The 24,081-nt window shown below is 57.8% G+C and overlaps 2 protein-coding genes and 1 long non-coding RNA gene across 15 annotated transcripts in view; 1 reads left to right on the top strand and 2 right to left on the bottom strand.

Annotated features, from left to right (window-relative positions):
* The window catches only part of CNFN (cornifelin), a 2,807-nt gene extending 1,560 nt beyond the window's left edge, over positions 1 to 1,247 (bottom strand). The window contains exon 1 of one of the 3 annotated variants that reach the window (XM_007102189.3): positions 1,106 to 1,247. Coding sequence is in view for 1 of the 3 variants with exons in the window: in XM_028478346.2 (XP_028334147.1) it covers positions 388 to 424 (37 nt within the window). In the remaining 2 variants the exon portion in view is untranslated. Of the gene's footprint in view, positions 1 to 387; positions 1,020 to 1,105 lie in introns of those variants that run through there. The other 2 variants (XM_007102190.4, XM_028478346.2) reach the window with 2 other exon arrangements.
* A 5,847-nt stretch (positions 1,248 to 7,094) lies between these two features.
* Positions 7,095 to 22,586, bottom strand: LIPE (lipase E, hormone sensitive type). Of its 7 annotated transcripts, none has more exons than XM_028477474.2 (10): positions 21,805 to 22,180; positions 15,705 to 16,240; positions 13,451 to 13,541; positions 13,193 to 13,338; positions 12,807 to 12,992; positions 12,326 to 12,620; positions 11,299 to 11,526; positions 10,882 to 11,058; positions 8,103 to 8,524; positions 7,095 to 7,709 (listed from the first exon to the last, which is right to left on the bottom strand). In XM_028477474.2, exons 1-10 carry the CDS (start codon positions 22,178 to 22,180, stop codon positions 7,500 to 7,502), a joined length of 2,667 nt encoding a protein of 888 aa, XP_028333275.1. In that variant the 3' UTR covers positions 7,095 to 7,499. The 7 variants fall into 7 exon arrangements, with proteins under 7 accessions (XP_028333275.1, XP_028333279.1, XP_028333277.1 ...); XM_028477478.2 differs by lacking the exon at positions 21,805 to 22,180 and adding an exon at positions 22,330 to 22,586 and having other exon boundaries at positions 7,108 to 7,709; XM_028477476.2 differs by lacking the exon at positions 21,805 to 22,180 and adding an exon at positions 18,309 to 18,434 and having other exon boundaries at positions 7,108 to 7,709.
* LOC114483996 (uncharacterized) overlaps positions 14,684 to 24,081 on the top strand; it is a 67,316-nt gene continuing 57,918 nt past the window's right edge. For 3 of the 5 annotated variants that reach the window (XR_003676413.2, XR_003676414.2, XR_003676411.2), the window contains exons 1-2: positions 14,684 to 15,184; positions 21,401 to 22,378. This is a non-coding gene — a long non-coding RNA (uncharacterized lncRNA). The remainder of the gene's footprint in view (positions 15,185 to 21,400; positions 22,379 to 24,081) is intronic. The other 2 variants (XR_003676415.2, XR_003676412.2) reach the window with 1 other exon arrangement.

Here is a 24,081-nt window from a genome sequence, read left to right on the forward strand (position 1 = left end):
GGGGCACGAACCCGCGTCCCCTGCATCGGCAGGCGGAATCTCAACCACTGCGCCACCAGGGAAGCCCTCCCACGTTCTTTATGCCACATCTGGGCATCGACACCCCAGTCTGTCCCTGTTGTTGGTGCCTCCTGCACAACTGGTTCGGCTGGGCGTGGGGTGGGCGGGGAGCCTGCAAGTCTAGGGAAGGTTGGTGCCACATATGGGAGGGGCGGAGACGTGCCGCCGCTTCCTCCATGCCTGGGCCTGGGGAGCTGGGTCCCTGCATGTCGGGGCTTCTGGGGTGAAAGCAGGCGCCTTCTGTCTTCGAAGCCAGCGTGCCCAGGGGAAGGAAGTGGCCATGTTCCGGGGACTGAAAGGTTTGGGGTTTCATCCAGCGACCCCCACCTTTGCCTTTCACGTTGTCGTGCATCTCAAATTGCATCTTGCTGGCCCTGAGGAGGTGGTCGTTGGGGACAGCAGAGGTGGCAGTGGTGACAGCGTCAGAATCTGTCCAAGGGATGCTGGATACTGGGGGAGGTCAGGGCAAGGGGCAGGGGCACTGGGGGCTGGGTTCTCAGGGGTAAGGATGCTGGGGAGAAAGAGCCAAATCAGCTTGCCGGCTAGGAGAGACGTGGGATAGGGTTGTATGGGGTTGGGGGCGAGAAACTCGCCCATCTCTGTACAGCTGCCCACAGACCCCAGAGGATCCTCCTCATACCAGAGGCAGAGCTGGAGAGAAAGACCAAGAGACAGAGACAGGCAGAGTCAGAGACCAGGGGAGAAAGAGATCAGAGGTAGGTGCCTATAGAGGTGCCACCAGTAACACTCACACCTGCCCAGTACTCTTTTTCTGCAAACCCATTTCACAGCACACTGAGGCTCAGTGAGCTGAAGAGAAATGCCTCACATCTGATGGCCCAGCCAAGAGGTTTAGTAAAGGGGGTACTGGCGCCCAGAACTTCCAACTTCAACTCAGTGCCATCAGGTTGAGAGAGGGGGGTGGGTCACAGGGGGTATTGAGAAAGACAGGGATGTCCAGAGAGGTAAACAGTCAGAGACATGTAAGGGGACAGAGAGATGTGAGTGGTGTTGGGTGGGGGGAGAACAGAGAAGAGGCACCAACCTTTGAGAAGAAGGCTTCAGGCAGATGCTCCTACCTGCAGGACTGCTACAGCGATGATGGAGACACAGGTGTGGGTGACAACTGGGAACTGAGGTGCTTATATCTGGGCGGGCCACGTGGCCCTGGGTGCGGCTCTGACAGAGATGCCCAGGGAGCCAAGCCGGTCTGGCTGACCCTCTTCCCCACACTGGGACTTCCCCTTCCTCCTTCCCCATCCCTCATCCCCCTCTCTGGCTTCCTGCCTGGCCTCAGAGGACCAAGGAAATCGTGGGGGAGGGGGTCCAAGGATGAGGAGCTGGGAGTAGAGATCTAAAGGGAAGTGGGCAGAGAGACCAAGAGAGGGAGAGAGAAGGCTGGGGGGAGGTGCAAGGGGCACAGCTGTACAGACACCAAAAGAGAGGGAGAGACGAGAGATAGGGAGGGAATGGGAGACAGAGACAGAAGGAGAGGCCCAGAGGGGAGAGAGACACAAGGAGATTCAGAGAGATGGAGAGAGAGAAGATGAGAAGACATGGAGAGAGAGAGAAAGAGATGCCAAGACAGAGAGGCACAAAGATCTGGGGAGAAATAACAAGAAAGGGGGAGAAGAGATTCAGAAAAAAGACACAAAGATAGAAAGGTGGAGTGTCAGGTGAGTGGAGGCGCCAGCCACTGGCCACGCCAAGTCTTAGAGGGAAGGGAAACAGGGAGAGGAGAAAGGCCGGCGGGGCAGGAGAGTGCAGAGTGGGCTCCCATTGGGCCCTCTCCCACCATCCTTAGTGAGGCCCCGACTTCCCAGGGAGAAGGGGCTTTGTGCCCCCATTCACGGCCACCGGGCACATGGGGGGCAGTGTGTTTTGGGGGCGACCCATGCTGGAGCCAAAGTAAATAAACACACCTCACCCAACTCCAAATTGGGAAGGGAGGAGGCTGGGGACTGAGAAACTTCTGGTTCCTGAGGGAGGTGGATGTGGTCTAGGACACTTGAGTCCTAACAGAGCAGAGGACTGGGGCCCCGGACTCCTGGGTCTGAGGGAGGAGGGGGCTGGGCGTCCAGACTCTTGGGGTTAAGCTAGGCTGCATTCCTGAGTGGGGTAGGGGTCTTGGGATACCCAGACTGCTGGCTTCCTGGGAGATGGAAGAGCTGGGGGCCTGGAGGCCTGAGTCACCAAAGTCTCCCCTCAACCGGTCTGGCGGGGTTGGGGGTGACTCAGTGAAGGAGGCAGAATTAGAGCTGGGTGGGGTTCCCACTATGGGTGTCACTCCAAAAATGTAGGAGACACCAGAAAATTGGGGTGTCAGCTGCAGAGAGGGTGGTGCCGTCACCACACTGGGTATGAGTATGGGGTGATGAGGTGGATCACCCTGCTGGTCTGGGATCCCAACTTTCCCCCCGCAATCCTTGATTTCCTGACACCACCTAGATGGCTTGCTGTCCTTGTCCCCAGACCTCATGTCAAAATGAGCTGCAGTTTCTCCCTAATGGGGATGGTGGGCCCAGTGGCTTCAGGAGAGACACCAGGGTGAAAGGGAAGGTGGGAGGAGACAGGTCAGGCGGCGAGGATGAGAAAGAACATGATGGGAAAACAGAGAGAGATGGCGGATGGGGACAGAGGAAGAGCTGCCCGAGCCCCTGCAATGTGCCAGGACCTCTGGCAGCCATTGGTTCAAGGCCTGGGGGAAAGCAGAGAGACCTAGAGGGATGAGGACCCACCAAGAAAGCTTTTGCTGCCCCAGGGTGGCCCACCTGCATCCACAGTGGGCCTCAGTGACAGATCTGAGTGATGAGGCTGCAGCAATGGGGCGGGACAGAGAGGGACCTGCCCCTTTCCGATCCTCCCTGAGGCCGATCTGTCCAGATCAAAGAACATAGGCGTGGGGGAAAGGATCCTCCCAGGCCAGGGGCACCCCTGTGAATCATTTTCTTATCATCTCCTAATAGGGTAATGACACACCTGTACCCTCCTAATCACTATTTTCGACCTCAATCAGGCCCAGCACCCACAGTGAGAAGGGTTGAACAAGCCTGGTATCTTGCAGTCGAGGAGGACATACCTGGGAGTCCCCATCCCTGGTCCTTCCTCCCCCAGTCCCCAGGAGTCCCAGACCTCAAGCCCCCATCCCCACCCCCTGGGAGTCCCACCTCTCAGTCCTTCTTTTTTTGCTGTGTTCTTTTCTCTCTCTGGGCCTGTTTTTAATCTGTTTATCTCCATCTGTGTGTTGTGTTTCTCCTGTCTCTTTACATCTGTACCTTGATTCTCTCTCACTGGGCCTCAATTTTCTCACTTGTAAAATGGGATTAATAATAATAATAATCCAATCTCTTAGAGCTGTTAGGAGGAAGACATGAGATAATTATGTAAAATGCTTAGCACAGAACCTGGGCCACAATAAATCCCATACAAGTGAGTGTTATTATTATATATATATATATATTTTTTTAATTAATTAATTTATTTACTTTTGGCTGTGTTGGGTCTTCGTTGCTGCATGCGGGCTTTCTCTAGTTGTGGCGAGCAGGGGCTACTCTTTGTTGCGGTGCCCGGGCTTCCCATTGCGCTGGCTTCTCTTGTTGTGGAGCACGGGCTCTAGGCACGCGGGCTCAGTAGTTGTGGCGCACTGGCTTAGTTGCTCCGAGGCGTGTGGGATCTTCCCAGACCAGGGCTCGAACCCATGTCCCCTGCATTGGCAGGCGGATTCTTAACCACTGTGCCACTGGGGAAGCCCCTATTATTTTTATTGTTTTCAGTATGTTAATCTCTCAGTTGGTATATATGTTTTTCTCTTTGTTTCCACATGAGTCTCAAGTCTCCTCCTGCTCTGGGTTCCTTTTGCACACAGCACCCGCCCCTGGGTTCCCTTTCAGGGATGAGGAAAGGGCATTATCGAGGCCAGAGCTTCCCCTAAGCCTTTTCCTCTTCATCTCTACTCCAAGCCCCACCTCAGGACCCAGAACTCTGGCCTGGGGACAAGGCCTGGCTCCAGTACAATACAGAGCCACATAAAATTCCGAACCCCAAATCTGTCTTCCTTGGTCAGGCCAGTGACTCTTGGGATCCAGGAATCGCCGTCCCTAGAGCATGACCCTTCAGGTTCCCGGCTCCTCCCTCCCTCAAGATCCAGGAAACCGGACGCTCAGCCTCCTCCTCCCTCCGACTCAGAAGTCTAGGCTCCTCAGTCCCTCCTCCCTCAGGACCAAGGAATCCGGACTCTCTCATCCTCCCTCAGGACAGGATCAGTCCGTTGTACAGCCCAGTTTCGTGCAGCCGGAAACCTCGTTCCTGGTCCTTCTGCAGTCGACCACGCCCTCAGCTACCTCCCATTTCTGTCTTCCTAGAGGCGTGTCTGACACGCGAGCACGCCTCGGCAGTCGAGCTGTGATAAGCTACCTACGACGTCAGTCACTATCTTCCAGCCAATAGACACTCCGCCTCCTAATTCCCTGGGCCACTCAGGGCAGGACGAGTTCCCTAGTAGGCGGGGCCCACAGCTCGAGTCTGACAGCGATAGACCAGTCTCCCCGCCTGTCCTGACAGGGTGTCAGGAGGCCGGGCCCTTGCCGGTTGGTGTTGGGGTCTGCTTCTTAGACGTTGGAGCGGCTCTTGAGTGGACAGGTTCTGCGAGGCTGTCCTGGTAAGCCCTTCCCAGCACACCCAGTATTGGGGTTCTGGACATAGCTCGGACGGGAAATGGTGAGCCTTGGTGAGGCTTGAGGCGGAGCGGGGAGCTGGATGCACAATCTAAGAAATTCATCCATCCATTCCCTTCCTCCCACCCTAAACTTGATTCTCGTCTGCCCCTACCCGTCCTGCTCATCCATGCGTTGAGTCCTTCCTGCCCTCATTAAGTACCTCACTCATTGATTTCCTCATATAGCCACTCATTCGCACCCGTTCATTCACACACTCAGCCACCCATTACTTAAACATTTCCTGAGGCTTCCAATGTGCTAAGCCTCGTGCTGGGCCATGGTGGTAACCAAGATGAACCAGGCCTGGGCTGTGTCCTCAAGGAGGCCAGGTCAGATGGGAGGACAGACCCACATATTGATATGCAGGGGTGGGCAGAGGCAGGGGAGTCCAAGTGGGCCTGCCAGAGGTCCTGCCACATTGCAGGGGCTTAGCAAATACTTATGGAATGGACGGACAAACATCCACATCTCTCTGTGCAGCTCTTCCTCTGTCCCCATCCGCCATCTCTTTTTTGGGTTTAGTGGGTCAGGAAAGGTTTCAGAGGAGGGAACCTCCCTCTCCTGACTCCTTCTGCCTCCTTGATGTACCCCTGGATTGTCTCATGAAGACTTTTTTAAAAAATTGAAGTATAGTTGATTTACAATGTGTTAATTTCTGCTGTACAGCAAAGTGATTCAGTATATATATATATATATATACATATATATATGTATATATATATATATGTTCTTTTTAGTATTCTTTTCCATTACGGTTTATCATAGGATACTGAATATAGTTCTCTGTGCTATATAGTAGGACCTTGTTTATCCATTCCATATATAATAGCTTACATCTGCTAACCCCAACCTCCCACTCCATCCCACCCCAACCTCTTCCCCCTTGGCAACCATAAGCCTGTTCTCTATGTCCCTGAGCCTGTTTGTGTTCGTGAAGACCTTTTGATCTGTGTGCAGAACAACCCTCAGTACCTCACCCACCTCCCACACATCTGAGTCTCCTCCCAGTAAAGAGTCTCAATGTCCACCTGCTCCCCTGTCCAGACCTGAGTGTCCCCTTCATTGCCTTGCCTTCCTGTAACCTCTGCTCCACCCTCAATAAGTCCCATTTATCCAACCTCAGTTATGGCTCTGGGATCTGCTCCGCCCCTACTCCTACTCCCTACCTTCATGGCCTCTGCCCCAGCTCAGGGCTTGTCTTCCCTGTCCCCAGCCTCCTCTTTTGCTTCCAGGGCTCTAGTCTTGCCCCCGCCTCCTTTTTTTTTTTTTTTTTTTTTTTGCGGTACGCGGGCCTCTCACTGTTGTGGCGTCTCCCGTTGCGGAGCACAGGCTCCGGACGCGCAGGCTCAGCGGCCCTGGCTCACGGGCCCAGCCGCTCCGCGACATGAGGGATCTTCCCGGACCGGGGCACGAACCCGTGTCTCCTGCATCGGCAGGCGGACTCTCAACCACTGCGCCACCAGGGAAGCTCTAGCCTTGCCCTTTTCGGTCCGTTCCCCAGTTTCCCACTAGGCTCTCTCTTCAGTACCTGAGCTGATCCTTCCCTCCTCTGCTCAAAGCCCTGCTGTGGCTCCCACTGCCCCTCATTTATAGTCCAAATTGCACTCCAGGCCCTTCACGATCTGCTGCTGACTGCTCCCCACTCCGCACCTGAACTTCTGGCCAGGCAGAAGCCTTGACCACTGCCTGTTGGCTCCCACAACGTTGCGTGTTCCTTCTTCTTAGCAAACTTTTGCTCATCCTTGGATCGCCTCCTCTGTGAAGGGCGACCTGACTGCCACAGATGGGGCCTGCGGGGACTGTGAGAGCCTGTGTCTGGGTCTCTCCCCACACCCTCCCTGAGTCCAGGGTTGGAAATTTCTTGAAGGCTGGCCCTGGATGGAAATCTCTGCTCCAAACCTAGGGCCTACAAAGGGTGAGGGACTGAGTGACTGTCACAGCTGGGCAGAGCTTGGGTTCCAGTATTTTGGGGGACCAGTTTGTTTCTGGTTTCCTGTTAGCTTTGCTCCAGTTCTCTACGGAGTTCGGGTTTTCTTTTCCTGGTGTATGCTGGGGCTGGGTTTGTAGAGAGGAGTAGCTGAGAAGCCAGAGTCCTGTGGCACTGTACCTGAATTAGGTCTGAGGGGGAGGTGGGTCTGTGTTAGTAGGGAGCGGTCCTGTCCTTCCTCACTAGAGAATCCAGGCCCGGAGACCCCTCCTTCCTCAGGACCCAGACCTTGGGCCCCCAGCCTTCCGCTCTCCGGTGCCAAGTGTCTCGGTTTCCGATGCTGCCCCCTGGTGGGAGACCCCCCCCCACCCACTCTATTTGCGAGAGGGCAAACTAATTAAATACCTTTATTTACAAAAAACAAACAAACCGTCCTGCAAAGTAGGGTCAGGCTCCGCCCCTGCGGCGGTCGCTGCAGCAGAAGGCAGTGGTGGAGTGCAGGTCCAGCTGTCTCGGAGACTGGTTTGTGGGCGCCCCCCTCCCGCAGGCCAGGGTCTTAGCTTTCGGGGGCCCTCGCCCCGCCCCCCCCTTGCCGCACCCTCGATTTAAGGCACAGCCCGCCCCCTTCCGCCCGGCCCGACGGAGGGGCCGGATGGGCCGGGAGCCGCGGCACGGGTCCCCGCCGCCCTTTCCGGGGCGCATTCACCACGGAGGCCTGCGCAGATGGGTACAAGAGGCCTTTAGTGTCGCCCCCCGCAGCCCCCCTCTCCTCGCGTGGCCTGGCTCCGTCCCACGGCTCAGACCGGCGGGCCCGGCGGATTGAGGATGAGGCGGATGCGCTCCACACACAGCGCCGCGGCCTGCCGCGTCTCCCGGCACAGCGCCGCCAGGCCCAGGAAGCCGTGCGGCAGGTCCTCCACCACGCGCAGCGTCACGGGCTGGCTCAGGCTGCGTAGCCGCCGCGCGAACATGACTGAGTCGTCCAGCATGGGGTCCAGCGCGCACGCCTGCGGGACGGCGGGGGTGGGGCACAGGGGCAGGGTAGATGAACGCGGGGAAATACGTGGCCATATGGGTGGATAGAGGCAGGAGACATGGGGAGGGGGGCGGAGAGTCGGAGAATGAGTTTAACTGGCCTCTGCCTAGCTTCTCCCTTCCCCCAGAGACCCACCCTCTCTTTTCCCCTTCCCCGACTCTCCAAGCCCAGTGCCTGCCCCAGGTACTCAACAAGACTCCCTTAGTGCCCCCGTTGCTGGGCCTTCCCTCCTCTTCAGCCAGGCTTAGGCAGGCTTCCTCCATTCCCCCCACCCTGCCCCCCCTGGGGGCTCCCTTCCCGAGGTGCACCAGTGCCCCGCCCTCCCCGCTCCTTGCCAGCTCCACCTTCCCTGTCTGGCACTCACCACGATGTGCACAGGTGGCAGGGTCTGCAGCATGCTGTCAGGTGCCAGCAGCGGTGACATGAAGGGATTCTTGACGATGGGCGACGAGTAGAGGGTCATCCGTTTGGCACCGTGGCTGGAGCGCCTGGGGTGGAAACCCTCAGGGAAGGCAGCACACACACCTTGAACTCTGTCCTTAGTGCTCAGCTCATCCCCAGCCTCAGATTCTTCAGATGTATCCTCAGGCCGAAGTAAGAAGTTGACGGCTGAGGGTGTGGAGTGGCCACGTGCCCCCGCTGACAGTGACAGCTCCGGGGTGTCCGGTGTCTCAGAGCTGCCCCTTAGACTCAGGTCATGCAGCGTCAGGCCCTTGAGGGAGTCCATTCCCAGTGGGCCCTCAGGCTGGGCCAGTGCTGTTTCAGACACACTGCACCGCATGGGCTCTGCGAGAGGAGCAGGGTTAGGGGGCCAGCAAGGGACAGATAAGCCTGGCTCTGTTGGCTGTGTGTATGGTTGGCTGGCCGGGAAGATCCTGGGAAGAGCAGTGGCCGGTGGAGGAGTTGCACCCTAGGGCTGTGGAGGCCTAGAGTGTTCCCCCAGGCTCCTTCCCTGGGGATGGGTGGGAAACTCCAGGGTGCCCCAGGCTGCAACTCCAAGGGGGAGGTGGAAGGAGTCACTGGTCTTGGAGGTGGAGCTGTGTGCTAATAGAGGGGTGTTTACTTCTGGGAGCCTGTTTCCTTCTCTGTACAAGGGGGATAAAAATAGCCCTTACCTCATAGGAGGTGATGAGAACTCAGCGGGGATAATAAGATTTGGGATTAGGTAGTGCTTCCCCTGGGAGGTCATAATATATCAATATTTATGTTTTATTACCAGGTGCCCTGTTCCAGCTGCCTCCCTGGCCCCAGCACGAGGCCCAGTCAACTTTTTATTGTCACTTGAGACAGAGGGTATGAATGGATCAAAGTGGAGTAGTGAGCAGGCCCACGTGGCTTGAAAGGAGGCTCTGTTCGCAGGGAGATAAAAAGAATCTTGAGGACATACCAGGTTCCTAGAGATCCCACATCTGTAGCCATGTAGATATGCTCCCAAAAGTTCCTTCGTGTTCTTCACTTCATCTCTTCCCTTTGTTTCGTTTTTGTTTTTCAGCCACGCTGGGCAGCATGCGGGATCTTAGTTCCCTGACCAGGGATCAAACCCAAGCCCCCTGCATTGGGAGCGTGGAGTCTTAACCACTGGATCCCCAGGGAATTCCCCATCCATTCCTTTTGAATGACCAGACAAGCAAGTGCCCAAATGATGCTAAAGGTACGCTTCAGGCCTGCCTGGTATACCCACCTTGGCCTCAGCTCCACTGATTTTATCAGACTCATGCTGCTTACCACTAGGTCCAGGACCTTACATTTTTCAGTTTTTTTTCCACTTGCCTTTATAAAGACATAAAGGCAAAACGCAAGACGATATGAGAATAACTGCATAGGTGCCCTGTGCCCCAGAGGGTCACTGGAACAGAACTGTTGACTAGAGTCACAGGGCACCAGTCAGGGGACCAGCATCTTCAAGGAGCACCTACTGTGTGCCAGGTATTGTGCTGGGTGCTTGGCACAAATAGGTGTATGCAGTCCTTACAACAACGTTATGAGGCAGATATTCTTATTGTACCCATTTCACAGAGGAGCAAAGCAAGGCTCACAGATACCGTGACCTGCCCACGTCAGCCAGCAACCAGCCAGTACCTGGTAGAGTAGGGAGCTAGACTGGCGTGTGCGCCTCTAGGGTTTGCTCTTGTCACCTTTCTCCTACAAGGAAACCGCCTATGCCCAATGGTCCATGTGCCTAAAATTCAAAATCTCTTTTAATTGTTTTGGGGTATATTTACTTGCAACCATTGGAATATCTTAATATTCAAAACTGAATTTAAAATAAAGCACATTCAATTGGAATGTTTTTCTGAATAACAGGAACTGTATCTACTTTTTTTTTTTGGCCGCGGCTTGCGGGATCCTACTTCCCCGACCAGGGATTGAACCTGCGCCCTTGGCTGTGAAAGCGCGGAGTCCTAACCACTGGACCACCAGGGAATTCTGTGGGAACTGTATCTGTTTTTTTTTAACGTATCTACTTTTGAACATGCAATTTCTATTACCCAGAAAATACTATTGAAAGTGATTTAAATTGGTTGTGCTTTAAAATCCTTAAACTGTTAGGAAACGGTGGGAAAAAATGGATCCCTGGGTGGAAGTGATTTTTGGCTGCCTGAGGGTCCTCCTACCCACCCAGGGCTGGGAATCTCCTCCACTTCCTGAGGTCTGTCCAATCTTCTGATCTCCCCACGCCAGGGCCAGCCCCTGGAGGGGGTATATCCCCATGCACCTCTGTTAAAAGTCTGGAAGGAATCTAGGAGGGCTGGACTCCCACCAAGGGCCCAAGGGATTTGGGTGGGGTTCTTGGGACTGAAGATCAGGACACTCAGCAGGTCTTCTGAGTCATTCCCCAGGGTGCCTTTCTGAGAGAGGCTGTTTAGAAAGCTAAATCTTACAGTTCCTGGGATTCTGAGTTGACCCGGGGGACCAGAGTCCTGGAATTTGTAGGATGTGGGCTGTCGTGGATGTGGGCTGTCGTGGACAATCAAAGCTTTGTGGTAGGGACTTGGCACATACATGGGGCGGAGCCAGGAAGGTGATCTCTGCTTCCCTGAGGGCCCAGGGCACAGCCTCTTGCCTCCCCCAGGACTTTTGGTGTGCCAGGCTGTCCCTCCTGGCCACGCCGGATGGGTGTGTGCGGAAAGGGCGTCACTCACCTGCTACGGGCACCGAGTTCGAGTGGGACTTATGCCCGCTCAGCTCCAGAAAGGAGTTGAGCCATGAGGAGGCACCCAGGCGGAGGTCTCGGAAGAGCAGGGCTGTGTCCCGCTGCACCAGCCCCATCACGCCCAGCGCCTTCTGGTCTGAGTCAGAGTGGTCCTCGGTCACCCCACCTGGGAGTGTACGTGGGGGGCTGAGTTGGTCTCTTCTCTTTCTGGGCCCAGTCTCAACACCCAGAACCTCAGGCATCTGTGCCCCCAGGGACCCAGAATATCTGATGGCTTCAGCCGGAACAAGGAATCTCAGATTCCCTCTCCTTCATGCCCAACGAGACAGGGCTCTAGTTTCTGACCCCAGAGGACCCAGGTATCCAAGCACCCGCAGGGCCCCAGTCGAGTGGGTGTGGGACTAACCAGCATAGGCATTGACACACTTGGAGAGCATGCTGAGGGGCAGCAGGGGGTCCATGAGGCTCAGAAGGCGGGAAGGAGAAGCGGTAGCCTGCAGCATTGTGGCCGGGTAGGCTGCCATGATGCCATCTGGCACCCGCACCCCATAGGCCGCTGCCCGAAGGGACACGGTGAAGCAGAGATTCCCGCCTGCGCTGTCTCCTGCGAGGCATATCCGCTCACCTGTTGAGCCTGGTTTGGAGGGGGGCTTGGTCAAGCCTGGCAGGGAGGAACTGGAGCTCTGGGCCAGGAGCACTGGGCTCTCGGAGGTCGGGTGTCGGGGGCCCAACCCCAGGGTCTAGCCAATTGCAATTTTAGACACTGGTAAACTAAGGCAGGGATTTGGACCCATTTGGGGGATAATGGTCAGAGGATAAGGCAGCCTTGGGACACGGAGAGGCCTGGAGATCGGGAAGCTTGGGAGGCTGGAGGTCAGAAGCAAGGAGGGAGCGTGGTGGAAAGGGGAGACCAAGGGCACATTTCAGGAGGGAGGGGCATCGAGGCCAGCAGATGGAAGCCAGGGTTCAGGCTGACTGCATGCAAGGGCCACGGGCCCTGTGCCCTGAGGCACGGCCTCATCCTGTGCCTCCCCAGCTGTGGGGAGTGGGTGGTCGGAGGAGCTGGGAGAATGGGCTGGAGCGAGGCCAGGTGGCTGCCAGCACAGGACAGCAGCGGGTAGAGAAACAGGAGGAGGGAAGAAGAGGTCGGAGGCCATGGGGAGGTGGGGGACAGAGTGTCAGGGCTAGAGTGGGCGGAAGCAGGAGGCAGAAGGAGGAAGTGGTTGAGACGGAAGGTGGGAGCACCGGGGCAGAGCTGGAGGAGTGGGCGGGGGGACAAGCGGGGTGAACAGGCGGCAGAGGGCCGGGTGGCAGGAGATGGAAGGGGAGGCGGGGCGTGCAAGACTGAGCCCTGAGCAACTAATGGCTCGTTCCCCCTGCAGCAGGCGGGGGCGGGCCCGGGCAGTCGGTGGCAGCGAGGGGCTCAGGCTCACCGAGGAGGGCACAGTGCTTGACGGCCCAGCAGTAGGCGTAGAAGCACTCCTCCAGTGCCCGGGGGAAGGGGGCCTCGGGGGCCAGGGAGTAGTCGATGGAGAGGATGGGGGCGCCCAGCTCCTGGGCCCAGCTCTTGAGGTAAGGCTCATGGGATTTGGAGGTCTGGGCCACGAAGCCGCCGCCATGGATGTGCACTACCAGGCGCCTTGAACGGGGTGCCTGCTGGGGGCGTGACCGCAGCTCCAGGCTCCTGGGGCCCTCGGACCTCACCAGGCTGCTGAGCTCTTCACTGTCCTGGGGGTGAGGCACGAGGAAGTGGGTCAGGCCGGTGTGCTCTTCCTGGGCCTCACCCCACCAAGGGCGTGTGCTCAGAGACAGGAGTCGGGGCAGTGTGGTCAGTGAGAGGCGGGAGGACGTCTGGGGAAGGTGCTCCCGTGCTTCTCAGCTCTGTACCTGTCCTGGCCGAGGCAGGGACCCTACCTGTCCTTCACGCAGGTCATAGGAGATGAGCCTGACGAGGACGGGCCCAGGGCCTGTGTGGGCCAGTGGGGGTGAGATGGTGACCGTGACCTTGGGGTCAGCAGTCAGCGGCATTTCAAAGGCGGTGGGTGGCAGGCTGAGCACGCGGCTTACCCTCACGGTGGCTGATGCCATGTTTGCTAGAGACTGGTGGGAGGGAACAGAAGGGGGTGTGCTGGGAGGGGCTGCTGGCAGGGGCTCCCCTCACACCTCCCCTCAGACCCCCAGTCTTTTTCCTCCCGTGCTATCCCTGGACCTGGAACACTACAGAGGCCCGGGACGTGTCTCTGGGCCTCAGTTTCCCCATCATGCACCAGGTTGGGGCCCTCACCGTGCCCCATGCTCACCGATAGCACCTGGATCTCTGTGATATTCCAGAAGGCTTTCCAGAAGTGCACGTCCAGGTTCTGTACGATCCGCTCAAACTCGGCCCCACGCAGCTCTGGGTCGATGGCAAAGCGGCCGCCGGTGAAGAGGGAGCTGGCTGTCACACCTGGGGGTCAGGAGGGGTGTCAGGGAGCCCCTGGCAGCCTCGCTGGGGCAGCGCTGTGGAGGAGGGACAGGAGGGGAGGGGAGGCTGCAGGCAGGTCCCTGCAGGGACTCACTCAGGCCCGTCTCGTTGCGTTTGTAGTGCTCCCCGAAGGACACCAGCCCGACGGAGACGGTCTGCAGGAATGGCCGGATGGCGGGCGTGAACTGTGGAGACATGGCTCCAAGTCAGGGACCGGGGGCGGGCAGAGACATGGGGGGGTAGATGTGGTCATTCAGCAAACATTTAGTGAGCTCTGGCTGCGTGCCAGGCACTGCTCTAGGCGCCTTCATGGAGCTGATGTTGCCGAAAAGACAGACAATACTCAAATAAAGGCGTGCCATGTAATGTGAAGTAACGATCGATGTTTGAAAAGACGGTAGGTGGAGGGGACAGAGTGATGATTAGGGGTCTGACTCCTCATACGGGTCTCCAGGAGGGGACTTGAGGAGGGATGGGAATGAAGCGAGGGAAGGCTGTTCCCTGCAGGGGGCAGGACACGTGCAAAGGCTCTGAGGTGGCCCTGTGCTTGGTGTGATGTGCATGGCGGGAGCGGAGAGGGCCAGGGGAGAGGGGCAGGGGCTGAGATCCGAGAAGCGAAGGGGGCTCACGTGGGGCCTGAGGATTTGGATTTGTTCTATACGTGGATGGAGCCATAGAGGGTGGTGAGCTGGGAGAAGGATGACGCAGGGATCCCTGAAACTCAGGGAGGACAGAGATGAGGTGACGCAGGCCGTGGGGACCAGTTAAGGGGCAGCAGGGAGACAGAAATGGGAAAGGTCAGAGACAGGGCCCGAGATCCCGAGGCAGAAAGTCAAATGGGGAGACCCAGCATCTGAGAGGAGCCAGGCAGCTAAGAAAAGACAATAGAGAGACCAGATCAGAGGAGAAAGAAAGCCACAGGAGGCTGGGCAAGGGGCCAGCAGGGTTCTTCTGTTCGGTCAGCAAATACTGGCCTGGGTCCTGCTGTGTGCTAGGCACTGGGCTGGAGCAGGGGCTGAACGAGACCTAGACAGAGAGGGCCTCTGCCCCCTGGGGCTGGCATTTTACAGGGGGAGGCTGTCCTGCAACATGGCACAGCTGGGCCCTCAGAGAGTAGCTGTCAGGCACGGCCCTGCCCCTGGCCGGGGGCCCAGTGGGCCAGAGAGCACAGCTGGGCTCAGGTGACCCTGGGTTCTCACTCCCGAGCTTTGAGGGGACGGCTGGGACACAAGGAGGAGCAGGCTGGCCCAGCTGGGCCGATCAATATTTGTGGGTTCAGCTTAGGCGAGGGGAAGTTCCCAGGAACGCCCAGGCTGGATTGGTGAGGACAGGCTGCCCCGCATGGAGGCAGAGGAAGGTGGGGTGCAGTGGGAAGAGGCTGAGAGACTGCCAGGCTCGGCTACACTGAGGCTGGGGGAGGCCCAGAGAGGGTCTGAAGGGGTACAGGGTTACACAGCTCCAGATACTCCTTTTGGGGTTCCCGGATGTGGCTGGGGACTGTGGACCAGCACTGACCCCGGATGGGGGCAAGTTGGGCCTTGACTCTGAGCCTGGTGCCCCAAGTGCTTCCCAATTCTGAGTCCCCAAAATACTCTTCCTGTGAGTCCAAAGGCCTCAGGGCCGCTTCCCTGTCAGTTCTGAGATGAGCTGTGTCTCCCTGAGGGTGGTTTGGGGTGGGCAGAGGATAGGAGAAGGCCTGCAGCTGGGGGTCAGGGCCCTGGTTCAGGGAGGAGAGGGGCCACAACCAGGTCTTCCTCACTGTCACCAACTTGGATATGCTCTCTGGCTCTCCCTGAAACCTGAACATCTGGATTCTACTGTGCCTTAGGTGAGTCGATATGCCCAGGCTGACCTGGGTCCAGGTGAGAAGCTTGGGGCCCCTCCCCTTGAACCTCTGTAAAGTGGGGCGGACACCTTTCCTCCCTGCCTGCCAGGCCTCCGGTGGGGATGACTAAGTGGGACGTGCTCTTACAAACTGGCCTTGAGAACAGTACCGGCTACTCTCCTACTCCTAGAGGGTCTCCAGTGAATTCAGGGGCCAGACAGGTCACGTAAGAGTGAATGAATCTCCTGAGTGTAGGACGATAGGGAGCAGTGGAGATCCTGGTGCAAGAAGCCATGCAAGTTAAAGATTTCTTCCTCCACGGTAGATTCGGCCAAAGGGCCACAAGTTTGAGACCTTTCATGCAGTGCTGTCTGAGCCTCAGACAGCTTCCCCTTCCTGCATCTGCTGTTTGCTGAATCCAGTAACACAGACCATTGTGGTTCCTCTAGTATGTTACCGGGCCTGGTTGGGGCCCACCATGTGCCTTCACCATGGGCCCAGAGGGGCAGGGCAGGGGGCTCACCTGGAAGCCCAGGCAGCGGCCGTAGAAGCAGCCCTTGTGCAGACTGACGTACTCGTGCAGGAAGTCGGCAGTGACCCTCTCATCACCCTCGAAGAAGAGCCTCCCGGGCTGGTTGGTGGCCAGCAGGTGCTGAGCGTAGTAGGCCAGAGCGCGGAGCTGGGTGAGAGTGGCCAGGTAGGCCTCGAGTTCGGCCAGGTTGTGGCTGGTGCGGAAGAAGATGCTGCGGCGGTTGGAGGCCACGTGGCGGGATTTGTGCAGCAGGTGCAGCAGGCAGCAGCGGGCTGTGTGCACCAGGCTGCGGTACCCGTTGGCCGGCGTCTCTGTGTCCAGGTCAAAGAGGTGTGCCACGCTCAGCAGGCGGCCCAGGGTTGGCTCCAGCCCCAGTGCCTGTTCCCGAACACCTGCAAAGACGCTTGACAGCCGCCTTGCTGTCTCCCCAGGGCCCTGGCTGGAGAAGAAGGCCATGTTGTCCTCTGCCAGGGTCACCAGCGACTGTGTCATTGTGTGCAGGTCCATGCTGTGCGAGAGCCGTGAGGCTGCGGGCAGGTCGGGAGGCACATTAAGGCAGGGCTGGATCAGCTGGGCCCTGGCATCCGGGAGTCCAGGCTCTACCCCCTCCTCCCACAGACTCACGTCAGACCACAGCCCCTCCTTCAGACCGAAGGATGGAGTCTAGGGCTCCAGTTCCTTCCTTCCTTGGGACCCATGAGTCCAGGTACCCACTCTCTCCCTCCTCAAGAGCCAAGTTTGATCCCGCAGTCCCCACCTTCCTAAGACCCAGGAGTCCAGGCCCCAGAACCCTCTTCTTCAGGCCCCAGGAGTCCCTGTCCTCTCTTATTTGGGACACTGATTGATTCCTTAGCTCCAGCATCTGTCCTACAGCCCAGGAGTCTATGTAACCCTTTCTCCCTTCTAGGGACCCAAGTTCAGGCATCTGTCTCCATTTACTCTCCCGGGGCCCAGGACTCCCTCTAGGTTCTGAGCAGTCTGGACCCCCCGTTGGTCCCCTCTCTCAGGACCAGGAGTTCAAGCCCCCATCCTACCTCCTTTGCAGGTCCCAGGGGTCGCCCACAGGCCCTTGCCTTCTGCAATATTTGGGAGAGTTCAGCCCTCAACCCACCGATTCCCATCCACCTGGTGGTGTCCCAGGACCCTGGTCCCAAGCCCAATTCTCTTCCTGAACCCAGGAGTTCGTATTTCTAGCCTTATGTACAACTGAGGGGTCACTCCTGACCCCTCCTGGTCCCTCCAGTCTGGCTGTGGAATCCCCTCCAATTTTCTCTGGGGGTCCGCAAACCTTGGTTCCACTCCTCCCCCAGCTGGGTCCCTGGGCTTCAGGCCTGGCTTAGCTTGCACAGGCCAGCCCTGCTCCCTGCCTAGGATGGCATTCACCCCTGCCATTAACCTTGAACTCACTCTGCACCAGACTCTGTGCTAAGAGCTTTCTCTGTTTGCTCCTTTAGGTTCTCACTAACCCCCTGAGGCCCAGACTGCCTCGGCATTCCCATCTTACAGGAGAGGAGACTTGAGGCTCAGAGGTGTTAAGTAAGGAGATGAAAGTTGCACTGAAAGCGGCAGAGCAGAAGTCAGACCCAGATCTCTGGGGCCAGAGCCGTTACTTTTGCTGGTCTCTGTCCCAGGGCTCTGGAGACTGGGCCTCTAGCTCTGGCCCTCAAAAACTTTCCCTGGACTAGGCCTGACTCCCCACACTTCAGGGTCCCCGGTTAATAATCTTCCCTTCGGGATCCCTGTCCTGTCACCCAGGTCCTGGACAAGCTGTTCTTGCGGCCCTTGGTGGGGATGCTGCCCTCTGCTTCAGATACTCTTCCCTCCTGAAGCCCATCCAGCACCTTGCCTGACTCCCAAGTCGAGGGTTCCCTGATCCCCCAGAAAAAGGTGTCTCTTTTCCCTTCTAGGCCCTGGGGTTTGGCAGCGGCCACTCCTGTCTGTCAGCTGGCAGGGAACTCACCCCTCCCAGGCCTCTTCAGAGCTCCCCAGGGCTGGGACTGCTGACTGTGGCTAGTGCCAGTTGCAGCCTGGGGTGATAATCCCGGGGAGGGGCCCAGCCTGCCCAGGGTGTGGCCACCAGCTCCACCTCCCACCCAGAAAGGACAGTGAGAACGCAGTGCTGTAAACAGAGCCTGGGGCCCAGCTCCCAGTCATTGTCCAGCCTCCTCTGGCTTTGAACCCTGGAGTTTGGGCCACCAAGGCCCTCCTCCCTCAGTCTCAGGAGTCCAGACCCCTAGTCCCCTCAACAGTTAGAAACTGAGGCATGCAGGTCCCCTGTCCCCTCCTCCCTTAGACCCAGAAGTCTCACCCTAGTCCTGAACAAAGTGTGCCCTCTCACCCAGACTGGCTGCCCTCCTTCTCCCCAGGGTGGATTCAGGGAGCAAAAGCACCCTGACTGATCGCAGCTCCGGCCCCCAGACTGGCCATGGCCCAGCTGGCCCCAGCTGGTGGGGAGAGAGAGGGCAGCCAGCCTTGCCTGTCCCTCCCAGGAGGACAACAGCCGATTAAGGGCAGTGCCAAGCTCAGCTAGGGGCCCAAGCCACAGGTCCTGCTGTGTGGTGTTCCCACACTGGGCACCCGGTACCTGCCACTTACCCTTCCAGCCCATCCTGCTGTGACTGTCATTCCCACCTTACACATGGGAAACTGAAGCTCAGACACACTTCACCTTCGTTATGCCACGTGCTCCTTGCCTGGCCAGCTCTTTCTCCCCCTCAGGACTCAGCTTCTCACCTCCTCCAGGAGGGCGTTCCCTAACTGCTCCTCCCCATCAAAGATGCACCCCCTACCACTGCTTTCTGCCATCATCTTTAAGTTGTTGTTCTTCCTAGAATTTTACATATTTGCGGTTTTCCATTTATTTGTTTCCATGTTTGTTGTTTGTGTCCCCCAGGGGCAGAACCAGGCTTCGTGGAGCTGTGACGCTTTTGCAAGTGGAGGTGGGGCTCTTTAGGAAAAAGAATAGAAAACCACAAGTATGATATTAGGTACAGGGCCTTGGAAGAGGCCTGTGCAAATGAGAGGCCTCAGTGTCCTGTGCTTGGCTGTAGGTGAATCCTCCCCTGTCACTCTGCCTGGGATATCATCCCCATGGGGGCATGGGATGGCCCCAGGGTCCATCATGGGGCCTAGCACATAGCAGGTGCTCAGCAAATATTTGAAGAAGGAAGGAAAGGCAAGAGTCAGAGTGGGGGCAGGAGGGACTGGATGGGAGTTTGGGACAGGCCCACCCCTGCCCAGGACAAACAAACGGATGGACAGACAGAGGCCTCTGGAGGCAGCTCTGAGCTTGGTGGCTGTGACGACAGAACACTGGCCTAAGCCACTGGCCAGGTGATCCTAGATGAGCTTGGTCTCCTCATCTGGAAACTGCGCTTGGCCATCCTGCCCACTGAGGGCCGGAAATGATCTTTGTAAGCAGGACCCCACGGCGGCATTTCTGCTCGTGGTTTGCTTCGTGGTTCTCACTCAGCCTCACCGAGATGCGTATCGGGTCATTTTTCCATCTAACATACTGTACAATTCACTGCTTGTGCTGTTTGCTTTCTGTGTCTGACAATAGATTATAGGCTCCCTGTGGGCAGGGACTTTGTTTTGTTCACTGCTGTACCCCCAGCCCTTGCTCATGCCCGGCACAGGGCTAGCGTGCTATTTATTGCATGGCTGCGGTTCCCCGTTTTATAAAGCACCTGTCATTTACTTCCTGTCTATGGGGTAGGGCTCCTTATCGAACATGAGGGCACAGGAGACCTGGACAGAAGAAGTAACCCGCACAAAGCAGTGAGGAAGAGGCTGGATCCCCGGCGCTGCCCTTCGCCCTGTTTCAGGCAGCTCCCTAGGGGCTCGGCCGGATGGAGCAGGGAGGGTGGGATGCTGAGGTTGCCAGAGGCCTGCCAAGAATCTGAGGCAGAGGGCACTGGGGCAGGGGCGGGCCATCAGGGCCTTGGGTGAGGACTGGGGCAGAGGGAAGGGTGAGGGTCCTGCTGCCTGGGCACTAGCCCTTTGCCCTAAATGGTCACAGGACAACTGGACCCCGCCTGGATTTTGATCCCTGGGGACTGAGCAGGAGAGAGAAGGGTGGTAGGGAAGTATGTGGGGGGAAGATGGAGGAAGGGCCAGGTATGGGGCCTGGGAGGGGCAAGGCCTTCTGAAGGGGAGAGGCCTGGGGGCAGATGCAGGCGAGGGGGCAGTGACCGTGGCTCGATCCCTGACTGTGTCTGCACGGAAGAGCAGACACTGCTCTAAGACAGCTGTGTGCCAGGCACTGCTCTCTTTCTGTGCTTTAGGCGAGGTAACACTTTTCATCCTTTCCACAACCCGTGAGGGAGGAACCATCATGACCCATTTTGGCAGATGAGAAAACTGAGATGCAGAGAGGTGACATACCGGCCAGGGTCACCGAGCCAGCAAGGATGGCACAGCTTCTCTGCTGTGTTTCTGTGTGTATCCGTGTTGCTCCTTCTGTCATGTCTCAGCTCTGTGCTTTCTGGGTGGGCAGGTGTGAGTATGTCTTTGAGGTTCACATGGAGGTACATATATATGTAGGTTCCTGTCATGCCTAGCATTGGTCCCGGTCTGTGTTTGTGGGTGAGTGTGTCCACATTTTTTCTCAGTCTGTGTGTTTTCTTTTCTCAGTATGTCTGCAGGCATATTTGTGTGCATGTGTCATGGCCTATCTGTGTTGCTCAGCCTGTGAGGGTTTCTGTGTCTCTATTTCTCTTGGCCTGTGAGATTGTGTGGCCATGTGTTTGTATGTGTATGGATGTATATATATATATATATATATATTTTGTGTGTGTGTATGGTACCCATCTCTTCCCATTTGCTCCAGTTCGAACCCAGGGATCAGCATGGCCACCTCCCAGTCCCATCCAATCCATCATGAAGTCCTGTTCCCCCTGCCTCCCCTAGAAAGCACTGGAACCTGGCCTTTCTCCCACCTCCACTGCCCCCTTCTCTAGATGACTGTAACAACTCTTTCTGTGTCTCTGTTTTTGCCCCGTCCATGTCTTTTCCACATAGCAGCCAGAGGATTTTTCTAAAACTTAAATCTGGTCACACACTCCCAACGCTTCAACACCTCCACCCTTGCTCTCAGGATAAAGAGAGTCTGAGCTCTGAGCCTGTCTGAGCCTTCCTGTGTGTCTGGAGCCAACTCCAGTTCTATGCTTGGCTAACGATGATGTTTATGGCAGGGAGGATGATGAGTTTGGGGGTCTCTGGGCCCAGGGGCTATGTCAGTTTCTTTTCTGCACAGGAAATTCCCAAAGGTCCTCACTGGGATTGACACATACTCCTAATCCAGCAAGGACTTCATGTGTGCCTCTGCCTGAGGCTTGCAGCATCTCTGTTGGTCTGTCAGTGTTTCTCCAGCCCGCTGAGATCTGTAAATAATGTGACCCCCTAGGGAACCTAGGTGACAGCACTTCCTTCTCCCAAGTGAAGGTTTGGCTGTCCAAAGCCAACCCAGGGCTCCTCAGTCCTAGGAGTAGGAGTCAGGAACTTAGGTCCTAGGGCAGCCAGGCTGAAGCAGGTGGACTGACAATGAATGGATGAGTGGACTGAATGAAGGATGGTGGGACAGGGCTGTTTGGAGCTGTACTGCACCCCTCCTCCAGGCAGTCCCCACTATAGGGCACCCCTTCCTCCTACCTGACTCACCCCTAAACTTCCTCTTTGGGCCACAGCTTCTAAATCTCTTCTCCATTACCGTCTCAAGAGTGTCAGAGACCTGCAAAATCGGCGTTTGAACCATCTCCCACGTTGAAATCACAAGGCAAGAGCTTCCACGGTCACACAGCGAGTACGGAGCTAGAGCGGGAAGCCTGGTTCGGGACACTAACATTCTGGACTCTACTCCCAAGACGGTACTGGGGCGTCTGAGAGTTTCTATGCTGGAGGTGATATTTCCCTCTCACATCACCCGCTTCTCACAGTGGATTATCCCCGCACCCCCGCCCCGCAGGGCAGCAATGAGCCAGTCCACGGGCCACCCCCACTTCTTGTGGCAGGAGGTCTGTCCACTCGGTCCCCAGTTTCCCACAGGATGTCTAAGGTTCCTTCCGGCTCCTGCCGGCCTCCTCCCACTCACCTTTGGCTTTGCCTTTTCGCCACCGCCCTCGCCTTTGAATTTTGGACCCCTCTTGAACCTTCTTCGAGCCCGGAGCCCCAGCGGCCAGAGGGAACCTCATTTCCCTAGCCGACTCCATCAATTTTCCACGGTCCGGGGCCCGGGGCCAATTCCACCAGCCTGGGCCAATTCCACCCGCCGGGGCCAATTCCAGCCGCCAGTCACCGCCGCGAGGACCAATCCTCGCTACGTACCACCGTCGGGCCCCCACACCACCCAATCTCGGACTTACTTCTCTCTGGGTCCCGCCCTCTGAGCAACGAGGGCCGCCCTTCACAGTCAGGTCCCGCCCCCCACCGCTAGGGCCTGCAACCTGGCCCCGCCCCCTCGCACGCATTAAAGCGCCCGCGACCAACAAAAATGCAGCCTTGGAGGCGGCTAAAAGCGTATTCGGTCAGAACTGGTGGGGAGTCCGACGGGGGTCACCCTAGCAAGGAAGCCCCGATGTTGTCACATGTTGGCTGTCATCCTTGTCTTCCCACTCACCTTCCCACGTAGGGATCGTCTAGAACGCACCGGGTCTGCCCGCCGAGAGGTGAGCCGGGTGCCACTTATCTTCCGCCTGGCGGCGGGGAGCGGGCCAGGTCCTCGGGCAATTCAAAGCCGAGGCGCGGCTGTAGTGCAGGAGGCGTGGCTCTGCCAGAGAGCCTTTGGAGGAGGAAGCCCCGCCTTTCTCCCCTGCCCTCTGTCTTCTAGTTCTCCTATTGCTCCGTTTCTTGGGGTTCTCCTCTCTGCCCTGTCCCTCCCCGCGAGAATGGAAGGGAGGGGGCTGTAGGGTGCTCGGCGCCTGCGCACTAGCTCCAAGCCGTGCACTGGCCCGCAGGGAGGAGAGGCGGCCGCGGGAACTGCGCGAACCTGGGAAAAGGCGGGAAACAGAGGAGGCTCGAGGCTCGCGCGTGCGCACACACTCAACTGTCTTTCTGAGGGTCCCGGAGAGGCGGCTTTGGCTGTCGCGGCGCTGTGGTGAAGGCGTCCCTTGAGACTGGGTTCGGGAGGCCCAGGGAAACCGCTGTTTAGCACCAGAAGCACCATCCCGCCCCTCCTCCCCGCCCTCCCAAAGCGCACGAGCAGCCGTGGCACTGAGAGACACAGATGACCCTCTTCTCCTCAGTCCTGAGAGAGGCGGCCCATCCCTTCCGGGGGACACAGGCCTCTGGGCTGAGACCTCCATTACCAGCCTTCGGACTAACCGACCTCACAGTGCCCTCAGCTTCCGGATTGCGGCCGCCTTGTTTCCCCCCCTCTGGCTGTTCACTGAGTCTCCCCACGTTCCCTGCAGAGAACTTGCGCCCGCCTTGTGCAGGGCAGGGCTTCTGAGCGCAGAGAAGGAGCTCAGGGCCCGAGCCTGCTCCCCGGGGGCACCATGACCGGCTTCGGAGGAGGGGCAGGGCTGCTGCCGCCAGCGGAGTCTTGTGCCCACGACCCGCCCCCACCGCTCCCCCAGCTCTCCCTCCCGTCAGCGCCGACCTTGCCTGGGACTTGGGCGGAGCCCCAGCGCCTCTCCCAGGCGCCCCCTTCCTGAGGTCACAACCCACGAGGCCATGGGCCCGGCGGGACTGGGACTCCCTGGGGACAAGTGTCCTCCTGCCCACTGGACAACCCAGAGAGCTCAAGGGTCGCTCCTGCCCGGTTTTCGGCCTGGCCTGCGTGGACACTCGCCGAGGGTAAGGGTCCACGTTCAGCAGAGTGCCGCGGTGGCCCACTTGGTGCCTGCCCCAGAGCGGTGCTCAGAGTTGGGGGCCCAAGGGATGAGTACGGGCCCCTCGCCCAGGGCCTCTTTTAGTTTCTATTTGATTTCCCCCAGATCCCCGCGGGGAGGCAGCCTGGAGCAGGGGAAGGAGTCAGAGGCTAGCTGGGGGTCCTGGCTTGGCCAGCCCCTAACTGCCCAGTCTCCTGCAGGATCCTTCTCTTCTCTAGGGCTCAGCTTCCTCCTCCATCAAATGGGGCTGTTGATCTGTGTCTGCGGGACTGTTGCGGGGTCATCTGAGCTCACCTGACATTCTGGCAGGTCTAAGTTCTTCCTGACCAAATGAATGACCATCCGTGGGAGGCCCTCTTCCTCCAAGCTCAACTTACCTGGGTTCCGGTAGTGTCTGGGGTTCTGGCTGCTGGTTTTCTTACTGGGTTATGACGTCCCACCAAATCCTGACATCACTTCATAACCAGGTTTCCCCTTGAAGACCAGCTTCATTCCCTGGGCCACTGTTCCACCCCTCTTGGCTGGCGAATTGGTCTCTA

This window comes from Physeter macrocephalus, chromosome 17 (genome assembly GCF_002837175.3).
Source record: "Physeter macrocephalus isolate SW-GA chromosome 17, ASM283717v5, whole genome shotgun sequence".
NCBI classification, from domain to species: Eukaryota; Metazoa; Chordata; class Mammalia; order Artiodactyla; family Physeteridae; genus Physeter; species Physeter macrocephalus.